General features: G+C 42.2%; 1 protein-coding gene across 2 annotated transcripts in view; it reads left to right on the top strand.

The window, feature by feature from the left end:
* Window positions 1-11,053: 11,053 nt before the first annotated feature.
* The window catches only part of TBC1D15 (TBC1 domain family member 15), a 34,179-nt gene continuing 27,557 nt past the window's right edge, over window positions 11,054-17,675 (top strand). The window contains exon 1 of one of the 2 annotated variants that reach the window (XM_071552210.1): window positions 11,054-11,157. In XM_071552210.1, the coding sequence (XP_071408311.1) occupies window positions 11,131-11,157 (27 nt within the window). In that variant the 5' untranslated portion in view covers window positions 11,054-11,130. Of the gene's footprint in view, window positions 11,158-11,540; window positions 11,641-17,675 lie in introns of those variants that run through there. The other variant, XM_071552211.1, reaches the window with a different exon arrangement.

Here is a 17,675-nt window from a genome sequence, read left to right as displayed (position 1 = left end):
GTTATTACGAATACATGAGCTACCAACGAAACTTTATCACTTGCTAAAGTAAAATCTAACAAACCAAAGTCCAGTCACTTCAGTGAAGCAGTCTGTATCTCTGCTACCATTATTTATGGACACTGTATACTGCACTTAGACTACAGTTCAGAAGTTATAAAAGACCCAATAGACTGGGTCAGTCAAGGACACTAATAAATTCAGATGTGTAGTACCTGGAGATGAGTGTAACTAGCTGTAAAAATTGGGATGATGACTTTATCTTTTGCAGTGATCTTGGGCAGGATTCCAAGATGGGGATATCTAATGTCTGGATGACCTGTATTGGATGATCTCTTTAAGCAGTCAAGTAATTGAATGTTACCTTCATTATATGCTTGTCTTCAGTGTTCATGCATTGTGGATAAGTATTCTTGCTTCCTACCACATTGAAAAGTATCCCTTATTCTTTTTTATCCTACCACTTCTTTTCTTCAGGTATCGTCTTGTATCTCTGACTACAGCTCTTGAAGAATTTAGTCATGTCTACTTTAGATTACCAACCAGATGAGAAAAGCTTTGCAGAAAGGTGTGGCATCATGGAAGGTGGTTTGATCTCAAATGAGTTGTCTGGAAATACTAGATGCTGTCAGAAAAAACCCACAACACATACACAAAAAGAAATTAAAACCCCAGCACCCCAAACACAACATGCACACACACAAAACTCAAGGGAAAAAAAACAACCAAAACCAGAAAAAAAACAAAATAACCTCCTACACTTGAAAGAAGGTAGGAGGGATGGGAGGCCTACTTGAGGACAAATGCCAGTCAGGAATCTCCACAAGCTGAATGCAGTTAAGCGGTATGAATAGTAGAGCATGGGAATAAGTTAAAAGCAGCCACCTCTTGGTTATTTTCTTGCTTTTAGTGGAAGTAAAAGGAGAAGTAGGAAGAAAGAGGCATGTAGGAAAAACTGAGGGTGCTGGTTGTAGGCTGCTGAGTGAGGTGCCAAGTTAACCATTTCTTTGAGTTGCTAGCAAGTTATCTCAGCAATGGTAGTGCCTAATGCAAGATTTCTAAGGTCACTCCTAGGTTGTTTCTCCTGTGAGATACCATTTTTGTTTCATTAAAGAGAATACAACTAACTTTGAACAGGCTTTTAGGCACAATACTAACCTACTTAAAACTTTATTAGAATATTCTAATTTATGAACTATTTACACTTCACTGACTTTATTATTCTTACTTTGCATCAAATCTTAGGATATCTGTTTCCTGAGAAGTCAGGAAGTATTAAGGAAACCTTTAACTACAGTTGTGTCAAGGAGTTGCAGCTGATGACCAGGATCGTTGGCACTATTCGCTGTGCAAGCTCAACAAGGGCCCAAAACTGGCTCTTCTTAACTGTGCTGGGCACTTGCTTATGCTACTATTTGGAGGGCTCAGCTCAATAACAGGATTTTCTCTCTATTTAGGCAAGCGTATACATCTCAATGATGTAGGTGTCTACTAAATAGAGTCTTTTTCTATCAAATAACAATGTGTACTCTTTGCTCCTGCATTTTTGGAGTGTCATTGGCTCATACTGAGCAGAATGAGATGGAAATGGTTTTGAGAATTGTGAAGAATCTGGAATGTTTCTTGTGAGACAGCTTGAAAAATCACAATCTTTGAAACTTTTACCATTATACCAAAGGAGTATTCTGTCCAAGACAACAGAAAATAGTTTGGCTTGGAGAAGTTTTTACTGTAATCTGATGAAAAATTACTCCTAAAATGAAAACTTATTTCAAAATGATCTCTTAATTCCTAATCTTAAAATTTTAAGACTTAAGTTTTCTAAAATTGGCCAAGGACTTAAATTGATTGTCATGTTCTACAGCCATAAAATAATGTTTGATTGCAGGAGGGAGCTGCGTACTCATTCATATTCCACTGGCCAGTTTGGAGGTTTGATTGTATTTATTCAGTACCAGGATGCTGAATGTTAGACTTCAGATATAATTGTTTTAATCTACTTCCAAGGCTTTGTGCACTCAGGCAAGTAGCGTGGACCTGATGCAGCTGCAGGGATGACTGTGAAAAGAGGGCTTCTCCCTCTTCCTGCATGCTGGCTGCACTGACCTGTGTTGTTAATGAATTACTACTACAGGACTCTGGATGCTGGAGATCCCTATGTCCAAGAAAGGAAACACACGTTCTCTGCTTTCTTCTCTAGATCTACTATACAGTGATAGGTATTATAGCAGTAATACTCAGTTCCTCTCACTTTAAGAACAGTCATTTTTTTTCTCAAGAGGAGCTTTTCTTTCATGTTGACAAGTATTTTTTTCCCTAGTCTCACTGATCTTTTGAAGGGATTTTAATTTTTCATTGTAGGTTACCCAGGGGATACACAGTTTGAGGGCAAGACAAAGAAGGATGATGAGTAGCGGTATTACAGCAATCTTCCCTAGCAATTGGTCATATCCTGTCTGAAAACCAGGGAAGAGAATACTGGAAGTTTAGTGTTTAGTTCCTGCTACCATTGTATCTGACTCCTGATTCTTGGATAGGGGAAGTGACGTATCAGAAAGCTAAGTTGAGAGGAGTGGAGAGAGCAAGGACTACTTCTTGTCTGTTGCCAAATAGTTGCTATTCTGTGACAGATCCAAATTCATGTAAGAGATGTTTTTGAACTGTTTAAACTGTTAATTTGCAGGCTCTTCTTCAAATTAACCATCACTCCATTCTGAAAAGTCAACAAATTTGGGACTTGGAGTGGAAGAGAACAAGTAATTTCTTTTTCAGAACAGGAAACTTAAAACTGTCTAATCAGGCTTGTCTTAGTGAAAAGAGAAGAGGAAAGCACCTAAAGCTTTAAGTGTTGTCAGCGCTCTTTGATCATACAGGCATTATAATGATTGTCTCACTGGATGGCTTTCTCATCGGATAAGCTCATTGAGGTTACCAGACTCAATCAAGTAGAAAGAAAGTGTTAGCAGGGTAAAAGCCAATACTGAAAAGGATACAGCATTTTTCATGTCAGGTAACTTGACAATGTTGAATGTTGTAGGAATATTCGATTTGGCATTTGCGGATAAAAGACATTTTGACAAAACATATTAAAAATTGTATCTGGCAGAGGCTTCACAAATCTTAAATTTTCCAGTTCATTGCTGCAATTGGAGTTCTTAAATAAATCTTGGAGTATTCTATATACCAGTGCATTTACAGGAAGATAGTGCTGTGATAAATCAATTCCAAATGATCAATCAACTACAAAGCAAGAGCTTCTTTATCACAACTGCTAGTCTATCAATGCCTAATATCAAAAGTGACAATTTGTGGAAATGGATCAATAGGAAGGAGAAAAAGGTGTAGTGAAAATCAACACAGAGAAAACTGTCACATCTGAAAGTTGTTATATCTTACATTTTGTTATGTTACAGAATTTGAAATGTGATGACAGTCTGTAATAAAGTCACCCTGAAAGTTACTGGAGCTTAGGGCAGTGGCCTGGCTTACAAAGAGATTTGGTAAAATCTGAGACCACAGGTCATTTTATGTTACAAATACAATATTTCTGAGCATGATGTGATGAAAGATGGCATTAAGGTGTCAAACCAGGCTAGCTTATACCCCAGAGAGTATAGCACGAGCATAACCCCAGTAAAATGCAGCCTTAATTCTCAAAACTCGTCTTTGGCAGCTCAGAAAAGTTCATGAGGAAGAAACAGTTGTCGTTGAACCACATTTGTCAGTTTAGCCATAGCCGCAGGGACACTTGCCTGTATGCAGCAAAGCCAAGTCAACCATGGAACCAAGGCTAAGGGAAATTTTCCACCAGCTATGAGTTCGTAACCTACTAATGTCCTATCTCCACAATTAATGCTTGTTCCTGCTTCCCTTGTGAAAACTGCTGTTCAGGTGATGCTGTGGATTTGAACTGGATGGATACTCTTGAGTGAAAATGGCAAGCAACATGGAAAAGCAGGGCAAGGTGAGAGGAGTTTCTGCTTTGGCTGTTCTTAGCTCTCTCACTTGCACTTTTTAAAAGACAGTAATGACATTCTACTTTGTAATGACATCCTACTTTTGTGTCACAGAATGGGTAAGGTTGGAAGGGACCACAGTGGGTCATTAATCCAATCTTCCTCCTCAAGCAGGGTCATCCCAGAGCACACTGCACAGGATTGTATCCAGACAGTTCTTGAATATCTCCAGTGTGGGAGACTTCACAATCTCTGTCATTTTTTCTGTCAGAAGGCATATTTTCTAGTTGATGAGATTTTTTTTCCCCAGGAAACTGTAATCTAGAGCTGTTTAGAGTAAATGTAGTTCCTTCACAGATTTAGTTTTTCCAAAGCCTGTCAGCATCTCACTAAAGGGCTCTATTAAGTCGTGAAGAGCAAGTGCACTGCTTGTTAATACCCTTCAGAGTCCTGTGGTGAATATTTCAAACAGCAAGAGGCAGCAAAGTATCCAAAGCACTTTTGATTGCCAGTGTACTCTCCCACTGTTTTCTGACAGAGTAGTTGCAAAACAATCCTCAACTGTAAGATATGCCCATAATGAAGTTGGTTTGAGGCTTAAAATTACTCCAATCAAGGTGCCTTCAAGGAATCTTTGACCATCCTTTTAGTATGTGAATATTGCAATGCCTAGGACCATGGGACATCGACTCTTTTTCAAGGACTTGGGGATTTCAAGTCTGTATGGGAAATGGAGGTGGACCCTGAAGAGAGTTGTGACAATAAAGTAAGTTCAGGAAGCAAGCATTGCCCGCTCTCCTCTCTTTGCCCTGCCTCCACCCTCTACCCCCCCCCCCCCCCCCCCCCCCCCCCCAAGTTGTTCCATTAGTTTCCTGCACTTTCCAGGAAATGTTCCTTTTGGTATTGTAGTGCACGTGTAGAAGCGATGGACCATTTGTCCTTCCCTCTGCATTCCTAGCTCTGGCAATATTCATGTGCCAATCAGCAAACAACAGATCAGTTTCTGTTTAGTCATCACTCTGGGATAGCGTCCAACTACCCTCTGTGGAGGCTGATGCAATCACGAATCATTCCTTCCATGACAAATGCAGAGCATTCCTGTTGATATCTGCTCTGCTACTTTTAGATTTTTTTTAAATGTTTCTTGAGCAAACAAAGCCATTCTAAACTGGTGATCAGTTGCAGCAACCATAGTGTTTACTTATGTGACAACTCCTGTATGTTTTGGATGGATTCATATTCTGGAATTCAATTGATACACAGGTAAAAAAAAATCAAGTTACAAACTGGAACTCAGAGCTGTGGTTATGGATTTACAAAATGTGATGTAGTGCAAATACTTCACGAAAGCTCATCAGCCAGTGTGCTGCCTTCATGTCTTGGTTACATCTCCATGCCTTCACACTCTAAATACAGTAAGTGCTGCTGGGTAATGGTATTTCCTTCCTTTTAATTTTGGTCTATGTATACTTCATTTGTTTGTCCTGGTTCTTGTCTAACCTTGTGGCAAAAGGCAGCCAAGCATGGAGCATTACTATGTCTGCAAGGTCTGCTTGTGCAGGTTAGGGAATTCTTTTGTTTTCTTTGGGGAACAGCTTTGAAAGGCTCTCATATGTTCATCTCTCAATTTCTACTTTGAGGTAGAAACAATTGGTGAGCAGAGAAGTTCTTAACTAGTGGGTAGTAAAGGTCCCAGGGGCTATGTTTTTTACTGGCAAATAAATTGGGCCACAGTGCCTAAGGAGCTCCACCTTTGAGAGCAGATGGCACAGTAGTACAGCTTTAATCCATGTGATTATTAAGTCCTCTTCTGCCTTTAAAATCATATTTATATGCTGCCTTCTTGGAGTGGCTGTGCTGTTCCTTTACTGTGTCTAGGTATTAATCTGAGAAGCCTTAAATGGTATGGGCCATAATTATATAAAAGACCAAGCTAATGATAAAATAGAAAGGCTGACTTCAGGTCAATACCCAAGGCTTACTTGGTTGACTTGTATGGATGTAGCCAGGGCTTTATCTCCCTCCTGCTCTCTTCACTGTGGAGTAGGATGGGAGAATCCTTTTTTTTAACCTTTTCCTCTTGCATGTGGAATATAAAAGCATTTGATAGCTAAATCCTGGGATATTTCCTTTATTGTCTACAATACAATTCATTCTAAGGACTGGTACCTCTTAAAATATGAGACACTTAAAAAACCTGGTCTGCAGTTATCTCCTAGGTGTCTTGCTGCACTCTGAGTCCAGGACAGCACCCCATGTACTATCTGCTTGTGGTCTGTGACAAACTGGAGTAGCCTAGAAAAATTATGAGTTGTGTCTGTCAAAACAAAGCTTGGAATATTTCCATTTCAATATTTCCAAGGTCAAAGGGAAAGATATTTTTGGCATTATTTGTCTTTGTTCTTCTGCCGGGGAGGGGTTTCTTTGTACAAATTAAGCCTGTGATGGAAGGACTTGACAGAATCTGCACTAGTCTTATGTGGGCTAGGTTTCCATGTGGTTGAGCATGTAGGCAGCTGACACTTCTGAATGCAGGAAACTGTCTAGGAACTCTGCTGAAATAGCTGTGTGGACAACAGCAACAACAGCCACTGCAGCTTTTGGCACAGCAGTAATAGCTCTGCTTGCAGCTGTGACAGGAACAGAAGCAACAGGAAAATCAGGAACACTCTGGCTGCACACTCATTGCTGGCTGGTGTTCTGTGACTACCTTTATGTGACAAAAGATTCCTCATTAGAGCAGATGGTTAATTAAAATCCAGTGAAGAGTGAGCCCCGAGGTTAAATATACCCTCCTCCTTAGATTCCCATTTGTGTAGTGTGTAAAAGGTTGGGCTTCAGGATAGAGCCACAGATTATCTCATTGTTTTATTAATGGATTTATGGAGAAGGGAGAGAACCTGCTAACACTGTATCAGCCTATGGAACCTGGTATTCTGTATCATTCATGTTTGTAAACTTAAATAATGTAATGCACCACTACAGGCTGGAAAGCAGCTTCGCACAAAGGTATCTAAGTGTCTCAGTGCCCAATAAGCTAAAGATGAACCAGAAAAGAAAAGCATCCTGAGTTGCATCAGGAAGAGCACTGCCAGCAGGCTGAGGGTGATGATACTTCTCCCAGCCCTGGTGAGAGGCTTCTGGAATGCTGGGTCTGGTGCTGGGATCCCCACTACAACAGAAACACCTGCCATCCTGGAGTGAGGCCTGTGGAGGGCTATCAAAGATAATTAGCAGACTGGACCATCTGTCATACAAAGAGAGGCTGACAGAGTAGGGACTGTTCAGTCTCGAGAAGGCTCAGAAGATCTTATCAATGTCTAAAAATATATTCTGAGTGAGAATAAAAAAGGTGCAGCTGGTCTCCTCAGCAGTATCCAATGAAAGAATATGACAAAATGGACCCAAATTGAAAGACAAAAAATTTCATTTCAGCATAAGAAAAAGCTTTGGCATTCACCCAGTGGTCAAACACTGTGTCCTGGTGGGATTCATCCTCTAAGAGCTAGCTGATGTCATCGCAAAACCTCTCTCGATGATTTTTGAGTGGTCTTGGGAATCTGGAGAAGTCAATATTGTCCTGATTTTCAAGAAGTGCAAGAAAGAGAAACTACAGGCCTGTTAGTCTCACTTGGTAAAGTTATGGAGAAGACTTATTCTGGGAAATACTGAAAAATACCTGATCGACAACACGGTCACTGGGTCACAGATAGCACCGTGTCACGAGAGGAGAGTCCTGCTTATCAAACCTGATTTTCTTCTATGACAAGGTAACCCACCTAGTTCATCAAGGGAAGCCAGTTGATGTCATCTCTTTGGTTTTCAATAAAGCTTTTGATACTGTCTCTCACAGGATCCTTCTGGATAAAATGTCCAGCACAGCTGGATAAACACATCATGTGGTGGGTGAGCAATTGGCTCATGGGTTGAGTACAGAGGGTAATAGTAAATGGGGTGACATCAGACCTGTCACTAGTGGGGTTTCATAAGGCTCCATCCTGGGCCCTGTGCTCTTCAACATCTTCATAAATGACTTGGACACATGACTGGAAGGGATACTGAGCAAGTCTGCAGATGACCCAAAACTGGGAGGAGCTGTTGACTCCCTCAAAGGCAGGGAGGCCCTGCAGAGAGACCTCGACAAATCAGAGGGCACAAGGGAAAGTGCCAGATTCTGCATTTGGGGTGGGGCAGCTCTGGATATTCATACAACCTGTGGAATGAGATGCTGGAAAGCAGTGTTGTGGAAAGGGACTTGGGGGTAACTTCAGAAAAGGCAGAATTAACTGATGTCCAGCAGTAATAAAAATGGGATTTATGTTTTAGTTCTTTACTTAGTTAACAGCTCCAGGAAGGTCAGCTTGAGGAAAGAGCCTTCCACACAACTTGGTGCATGAAAATTTTACAAATAATAGGCAAAGTCTAGCACTGAGTTGACGATGTGGAAATGGGACCTTTGGCAGTGAGTGAGAGTGGGAGGTTAATTGTCCTCAGAATGAATAATGGCATTTTATGTTGGGCTCTGGAGAAGGGTAAGAGTTGGTAAATGGACAGGAGGAGCTAGATGAGAGGGTTAAAGTAACATGGGCTTACATGAATGGCAAAAACATTCTGCAGAAGTCCAAATACATCAAAATGGGGTTGATCACTGTCAGCAAACAGAATGGTACAGGAAAAAATATTTAGCTGTATGAATAGATGGGGAAAGCTATGTTTTGGTGCTGTTGTACAAGAAAAAGGCTGCAAGGAAGCTAGCTATAACATGAAAGACAGTGTCCAGGGAGATCTCTAAGACTGAGGCATTAACCAAGCTGTGTGCCTTGGAAATACATGAAGGATAGTGATACTGAAGAGAGAGAGATGAGTGCCAAGAGAGTCTGGAGGAAGATAAAACCATCTTGTCCATTAGCTGCCTGCAGATGATAAAAAGAGATTTTAATTTGGTTCAGGACTAATGGATGTAATAGAAACATGGCAGTAAGTAATGAGATAAATAAGTATTTATTGACACAATTCCCTACAAAGATAGAGAAGCTTAGATCTGATATGCTAATGATGAAGTCCAAGAGACAGGAGAAGTTGGCAGTCATGCTAGTCAAGAGAGCAGACTTCAAGGAGTTTGTTGTAGACTGTGATTTGGCTAACAAAACTGAGATGGCAGTCTTAATTCTGAGCTTTTATTAGGACAGGAACTTTGAAAGAAATCTTGACAAAGCAGTTTTCATTGAAGGAGCAGAATGAGGGGATGCAATGGAGCTGAGCGAAGGAAGTCCCCACTGTTCATTGCAGATTTCAGGGAAGTTAGATTTGGAAAGAAATGCAGAGGGAAATAGGATTACAGAGGGATGTGTAACTAATGTATGGTTATTTTGCAAGGAGAAAGAAATTAAGGAAAAAAAAGTGAAAGAATGAAAATGAACACATGGGAAACCAAATGAGATTAAACCAGTGTAGCTGGGGAAGATGGCTGTAAAAACTGCATCTCTCAAAGCAATTAATTTATGGTGATGCATTTTTAATGTGTAGCCTTTTCTATTCACCATAACACTCAGTTGTGCTCTTATGAGATTCAAAGAAAGGGACAAGCAAAGAAATTATGTCCATTTTTGCTACATCCATACAGCTTTCCAGACCTAGATATTACTACAAGAACTTGTGTTCTTACTATGTTTTAATGTCATTTTCTCATCTTTATGCATATCTATATACAGAGAGTCACATCAGGCTCTCCTAACTTTGCAACAGGTCAATATTTGTCTTGAGAATTGCAAATCTGGTTTTCCTTGGTATAAAGCACAGTAATGGGTGTTACTCTAACCAAATGAGTTTTTAATTTTAGAAGTCAGAAGCAAATTATGCCATATTATGGCAGAAACAAAAAAATCCAGCCAACCAAACCTCACCCCAAACCCCAACAAACTACCTTTGCTCCTTCTGAGTAACAAATCACTTCCCTGCAAACATGTCATTTGGCTGTTTCGAATAAACAATATTTAGGGATATACTATTTGCTCAAAATATTTTATGCTGGTGTTGGAGTATAAGCAATGCTTAAAACACATCTTTATTGATGGTGCTCAGCAGCATCAAATGTTGCAGACATTAAGTGAAAGCCCTTTTTTTAAAGTGGTACTATACATAATATGCTTTTCCAAGTAAAGACTAATCAAAACCTTTTGGCATCTGCAGGAGAATTCTTTCAGGCTTTATAAACCTATAGACATATGAAAGCTGAATATTTGCTAACATGGATGACATTGTAATTAAGGTTTGACAAATACGAATGCGTTGTATGTTGAAAGCCATCACCTTGAAAGTGGTGTATTTTTCACTAACATTAAAAGTCTGGTATATGAGTACTGGGAAAGCTTATTAGTGCCTGTGGACACCCTGATATTTACATTGAGAACTCATAGCACCTTCCAGTACCTAAAAAGGATCTGCAAGAGAGCTGGAGAAGGGCTTTTTCCAAGGGCATGTAGTGATAGGACAGGGGGTAATGCCTTCAAACAGGCAGAGGGTAAATTTAGAATAGATATTAGGAAGAAATTCTCTACAGTGAGGGTGGTAACACATTGGAACAGGCTGCAAAGACAGGATGTGGGTGCCTCATGCACAGTGTTCTTGGCCAGGCTGGATGGGGCACTGAACAATGTGCTCCAGGGGAAGGTGTCCTGGTCCATGGCAAGGGGGTTGGATCCAGATGGTCTTTGATGCCCTTTTAACAACTAATTCCACGATTTTATGATTGGACAACAGCAGGAAGAAAAACAACTAGAAAGAATATTTGTGTTTTTTATCAAATTTCTAACATTTTTCAAATTATAGTTGCAATCTCCGGTGGCTCAGGGAAAGCTTTAGGGGTGAGGGGGGAGAAAACAGTACTCGCAGCCGTCCCTGCACGCTGTGGTGGGGCGGCCACCCCTCCTGCGGCGCCGGCCTCGTCACCCGAGCCCGTACGGGGAGCGACACGGGGGGGATAGGCCGAGCCAGCACGACTGCTCCGCCCCGCTCTGTCCCGCCCCGCTCCGCCCCAGGGCCGCTCCCCGCTCCGTCCCGCCGTCCCGCTCCCCGCCCGGCCGCAGTGCGCGTGCGCGGCGAGTGACGCCGTGTTGTGGCGCGGGCGGGGAAGCACGTGAGGAGCGCGACGTCACCGTAAACACTCGTGGGCAAGATGGCGGCGGCGCCGCCGAGCGGCAAGGTAACGGGGGCGGGCTGGGCTGGGCTGGGCTGGGTACGGCGGGGCTTTTCCCCATTGCCGTGTGGGGTCTCTGCCTGAAGCCGCTCCTCCGGGCACGGGCGGGCCGGGCGCTGGCAGAGGCTGCGGGCCCTTTGCGCCCCAGGGGCCCGCGGCCGGCGGGCGGGACTCGGGCTGTGCCCGCACCTGCCGCCCGGACAGCCCGGCCCCGGCCCCAGGGTGGCAGGGCTCTCTCCGCAGGACCGGGGCCCCCCGCGGCCGCGCTGGCGCCCCGCCGGAGGTGGCGGAGCGGGGCTGGTCCCACGGCCGTGGCCGCGTCCCGGCGGTGCTCGGGGCGGGGTGGCCCTGCCCGGCCTGCGCGCCCGCTGTGTGCGCCAGCCCGCCCTGCGCCGGGACAGACCCGGTCCGGGGTTGAGGTGGGAACTGCAGGGCTTGTACTTGCCGCGGACTCTTCCTGAGTGTTCCTGTATGAAGCGGTACAGCTTGGTAAGGATTCATATCGCGGGGAGGGGAAGGGGCTGGCAACCCTCCCTCCTCCCCCGCCAGCAGATACGAGATTTGTCCATATTATTTTGTTATAGAAATATTTTTATTTCATGACTGTCTTCTAAGGGCGTTACTTTGCAATGCCTGGCTCTCCCGAGCACGCGGATCTTTTAATTAGGATTTAAAATCTCGGTGTCCGGTCGGACTGTGTATGTAGCGGCAGTGAGTGTGTGGTGGGCTGCTCTATCACTTCGGCAGCATAGGGCAGAAAATGATTATTTCAGCTCATGTTGATCTCGGCGTAAGAAAACATGTAGTTAGCCATGTCTGTGCTGCTCTGAGGGTGCTGAGTAGTGCACTTATCTAGTGTGAAAATTCAGTACAGATCTTACTTTGTGCCAGTTTACCGTATCTGTTTCATGGAGCAGGCAATTTATGTAGCTGGAGTTGCTACAGTTTTATTTTAATGTTCATTACTGCTGTTAGGTGCTGTAAATATCATGATACCCTTACTGTCCTCCCAACTCTTTCTAGTTGTGCACATCCAGTTTTTGTGTATACATGGAAGTTCCTTTTCTGGTTTTGTCCATTTTAAGCTCAATCCAGAAGTACATTAAATAACAGGAAATATTTGAATTTTTGCTGGTTTCTATCCCGCCCCCCCCCACCCACCCCCCTTAGGTTTTTGTCAGGATCTTCTTCACCATCTTTCTCCTGAAAGCATCTATATTATTATGTTTTATATGAGAGACTAAAACTCCTGTGGATTAGATGCTTGTGAATGTGCTTTGTATTCGTTGTCCCTTTAAAAGAAGCCTGTTTGTCTGAGATTAAATCTCCAAGACATTGCAAAACTGTCTTCCAGTTATGCCACGTCCACAATACTAATGCAACCTGTTAACACAATTTCTAATTCAGCAGCATTCTTTGCCATTCTCTCTTAATACAGTGGAAAAAAGACAGTTGTGTTCTCCCAAACTTCATGAAGTGGCTGGGCTGGTTTGAAGTTTCACTGCTCTCAGGAGCAGTTCCATCCTTCTCTGTATTTCCCCACCTGTGTGTTGCACTTCTTCTTTCTTGGATATAGTACTAGTTTGATCTTTTAGTGACTTGATTTAGTGAGCTGAAATATACATAAAACTGATTATTCTTATTTTTGTCTGGGTTGCTTTTCTGTTGGGAATACATTGGACCACAGATTGTTTCTTTGGGCGGCAGCAGGATTTTAGAAAGGCTCACAAACTAGTGAAACTTCTCTTCAGTACAGACCCAGCATTCTCACTTCAGGCATTTTGTTCTTTAATGTGTTTCCAAGCTGTGGATGCCCTAAATTAGTTACACTGTTCATTCTGGTTGCGCAGTGTTGTAGTGAGTGTTTCAGATGGTAGTTTTCTGAAAGAGTAGTAGACATTAGTCTGTGCGATCCTTTAGTCTTATATGGCAGATCTTATCACATGGAAGTACTGTATTTTAATGTATGGGTTCTTTTCTGCAAAATATTACACAAAGTAATTCTGTGGAATGCACATGAAAGTATATTAAGCAGCTGGGGGAGTCTTGTTTTAGCACCTATATAAGACTGTGTTTTATATTGTATTTTTACCCTCTTTGCCTTCCTCTTCTCTGTTGTATTTTTTTTTATTTCCCAGACATCATTAGTATCAGTGGATTCAGAACTCTGCTATTTGATGTAGTGTCTTGTTCCTGCTCCATACATGAGTGGGATATGAATGATAAATGGTTACCTCATGTATTACATTACCTGGACTTTTGTCCTGTTATTTTTTTTCTTACTGTATCGTATCTGAGAAGGTTCTTATCAGTGTTTTTCTCTATACGGATGGTTAACTGGGTTCAGGAAAACTTCAGTCAATGCAGTTGAGTTCTGGAGTCGTGACTCATTCTTTATTAATGATCATCTGCCCTAGAACAGTGTGAGCTTCAGTTTTTTGCCCTTTCTTAGGGTTGCGTTTTTGGCTGCAAGTAACTTGGCAATAAGGTCTTTGGTTTTCAGAGCTTTTGACTTCATGCATGAAGACAGGTATACTTTTTGTCTTTTTGTTGCTTAGCAAATGGCAGTTTGTTTACTGTATTTCAGAAAACTGACTTCACCCTTACAACAGAAAACCGTGGTAGAAAATGAAGTAAAAAGCTGTGTATGGAGAGAAGTGGAAACTTCAGTTTTAGTCTGTCAGTGTATAGGCTATCATTGCAGCTGATCTAAACACAGTAACAGGGTTTTTTTATGTTCTAGGAGTTCAGAGTATCTTCAGCACACGGGCTGTTAAGATCTTTCTCAAATTACCAATTGACACGTGGGCTGTCAGAGAAGTAACTTTGCACTTGCCTGCTCTCTTGCTCTTGGCGGTAAAACTTCAGTGTTAACTGGCCAGACAGTTGAGCTTGGCCTCTAAAGCTTAGATGTTTGACTAGTTCAGCAACTCAAAGTGTTCAAGTAGCAATGTAGCTATTACTAAACAATAATATTGTAAGTCCTGTATTGTTGGGGGTGGGGGTTGTGATTATGGTTCAGCTTTTTTTTTTTTCCTCCTCCTTACAGCCTGGACTAGCCAGGAGATTTAAACTGTGGTATGTTAAAATTAGCTTTGCATCCTTCAGGTAGTTTGTTGGCACAGATACAGTGAATTATTTTAGGTGTATATATATTCTGTTGTATAGGCAATGTCGTGTTCCACCTTCTAGTCATTAAATTTGGGTGCACAGAGGCTCCTACAATATTCATAGTTGTGTCATTTTATTAAGTATTTGATTTAAACTATTTGTTGTAACTCTTTCAACCTTTTTAATTTATTGTGTACACAATTGTAATTCTTTCTTACTCTATTGTATTTTGTAGGTTTTATTTGAACAGAAGCCTCTGCCTCTCTGGAATTTAGTTAAGGTTTCATTATGCTTGAATGTAAAGCAATTCAGTGATAAATCTGAAATTCTGTATCTTCTTTCTGTTTTCTGTTCAGTAAGGATTTCTCTTCACAGAATTGCTCACAAAATAGGAACAGTGTGTTACCACCTCAAGCTCTTACTCTTGGTACCCTGAATAGACTTATATTTACACTGATATCCCACTATTATTGCATAAGTAGCAGAAATATTTAGTGGTTCAAGAGTTCGGCACACCTTGAAAAATGCACGTACTGTTGTCAAACAGAAAACTTTTTGTATGATTCCTGGTGTTGTGAACGTTTTCATATTTGTCACAACATAAACAGTATTTATGGGATACTGTCCCTCCTCATCCCACCTGCGCTTAGAAACTTGGTGTTTGTAAGACTTTTAAGACTCGCAGGCAGGGTGTGAAATTTTACTGTCTCAGGAAAATAGTTGAGCCATAGGCTCAGCAAACAGAAGACATGCAAGGTTGAACCAGGCCAAGTGCCAGGTCCTGTTCCTGAGTTGGGCCAATCCCAAGCACAGGTCCAGGCTGGGTGGGAATGGATTGAGACGAGCCCAGGGGAGAAAGGCTTGAGGCTGTTCCTGCACACCTGCAGCCCAGAAGGCCAAATATATTCTGGGCTGCATCAAAAGAAGTGTGGTTGGCAGATTGCTGGAGGTGATTCTCCACCTTTACTCTGTCCTCATGAGACCCCACATGGAGTGCTGCATCCAGCTCTGGGGCTCCCGGCAGAAGGAGGAAAGACATGAACGTGCTGGAGGAAAGAGGGCCATGAAGACTGTCAGAGGACTGGAGCACCTCTCCTATAAGCACAGGCTAAGAGAGTTGGAGTTTTTCATCCTGGAGAAGAAAAGCTCCAGAGACACCTTAGAGCACCTTCCAGTATCTAAATGGGGCTTACAAGAGAGTGGGAGAGGGACTTTTCACAATGGTATGTAGACTTAGGGGGAATGGCCTTAAGCTGAAGAAGGAGGGTAGATTTAGATTGGGTATTAGGAAGAAATTCTTTACTATGTGGGTAGTGAGACACTGAAACAGCTTGCTCAGAGAGATTGTGTACTCCCTGTCCTCGGAGGTGTTCATGGATGGGGCTCTGAGTAATCAGTCTGGTCTTGTGGAAGGTTCCCTGCCCATGGGAGGGTGGGTTGGAGCTCCGTGATCTTTAAGGTCCCTTCCAACCCAAACCATTCTATGATTCTATGATTTATATTTTACTAAAATTTGAATGCCAGGAGTTATAGCTTATCTTCTGTGGAGCAGATGATCATGTTGGTCAAATAATGTTAACCTGATGCTTTGTGGAGCACTCCAGAGCACCTGGAAGCAGACCCTTGATGCAGTGGGTACTCCACTGTGCCCAGTGGCAGTTTAGCAGTGAACGGGTGAACAAGCTCCGGGCAAACCTCAGCTATTCTAAAGAGCGAGATGGAAATTCAAGCAGCAAAATGCAGAGTTGAGTTACATTTTAAATTGAGTTATATTCTTACTTAAAGCTTAATTCTAAACTAAGATGCTTTCTTTTGTGGATGTAAGGTCTCTCAGGCCAACCATTGCCTAAATGGAATTTATTTTAATGCCCTGTAATTGTTTTCTTACCTTATTGAATCTTTTGATCTGTTTACTTTCCTTCAGAATCTGAAAAGAAGGTGCTGTGCAGCTGTTATATCTATTGTTAATGTTTGTGGACAGACCCATTTTTCCTTAATTTGTAGTCTGTGGAGTGTTCAGACTTTCTTACTCTGTCACTTTCTTATGAGCATGCCTACTTACTGCTTCAGCTCCTGAATCCACAGTGAGGTCCTTTACCTCTAATACAAGGCAAAAATTAATTAACTGCTATTGAAAAGTTGTTAAAATCAGGATTTTTACAGTGCCATAATTACTTACTGACTCCGGAGCAGTGACTGATGCACTATATAAGTGCTGCAAGCTATGTCTGTAAGAGAAGCTCTAGGGCATCTTGGCAGAGCAATGCCAGCCCTGATCTGTACTCTCTGGCGGAAAAGAAGAATGAGTTGAATGCACTGTCCAAGAGCACAGGGTGTGAGTATGAAGTGTCTGAAATGTGGGACGAGCTAACTATCTGGGAGAGTTGCAATGCTCCTGTATTCTCCCAAATGTCCTGCCTCTGGCAAGTTGTTGGTGTTCGACAGACCTAACAGCAAGACCTATAAGGTATGAATGATTCAGTGCACGTGGTGACAGCTGGCACTTGGGTGCCCAGCACAGACAGGGTGGAAGATACATGGTGAGAATGGCAGGACCACCCTGTTCTGTGTAGTAGAGACTTTAGGTCTCCTTTTTTTTGTTGGCTACACCTCATTATCTTAGGGTGCAATATTGTTATCTTTCACTAGCTGGTAGCACAGGGCTGTAAATTGCCATCAAATGGCAAGTGTTAAATCACAAAGCTTTACTTGTGTTCTGGCATATATTGTATTTGTGGGTGTGGTGTGCTGAAGGCCTTCTGCTCATGGGCATCTTGGGTAATAAAAAGCTGCAATCATTGCCTGCTGCCCGCTCATTGTTAGCCTTGCAGTAAAGATATGGAGATAGGAATTGTCTGTGCTGTGTTCTTAGGGTATTAAGAATGATACAATTTCTTTCTCAGAAAATGTTACTGGGGCAACAGTGGGACTTCTAAGAGCTAATTTTTGCTGGACACAGACTATAAATACTTGAACAGTTTTTCCAGAACCTTAACTAGCATATGCCATGACATGTAAACTGAGCCTACATCCTGCTGCTTCCATCTGTTGGTTTAGGTTTTTTTTTCTTCATAGCAGTTGGATAGACAACTATTGCTTTATGCAGCTTTCCTGAATTTTCTGCTGTGGTTCCCTGAGGTTTTTACAGACCCTCAGTCAGTATATGAGTTGGAATAGCTGTAGTTTGTGTGGCACTGTGCTTTCAACAACTGCTTAAAATGACTTGCGAATTCACCTTTGACTTCTGTAGCACCTTTGGAATGAAACCTGCAAACAAACAGGTCAAGGTGGCTTATCAGCATTTGGAAACTCTTGCACCCATTTTTAGCTTTTGGTAGGATTCTGACACAGACAGGCAATGGGTCTAGTTTTCATTCTATAGAACTGGAAAAATAAATACGGTGTGAGTCATG

This window comes from Pithys albifrons, chromosome 3 (genome assembly GCF_047495875.1).
Source record: "Pithys albifrons albifrons isolate INPA30051 chromosome 3, PitAlb_v1, whole genome shotgun sequence".
Taxonomy (NCBI): Eukaryota; Metazoa; Chordata; class Aves; order Passeriformes; family Thamnophilidae; genus Pithys; species Pithys albifrons.
The sequence above is the reverse complement of the archived record's forward strand: the minus strand, read 5'-3'. Positions and strand labels throughout refer to the sequence as shown.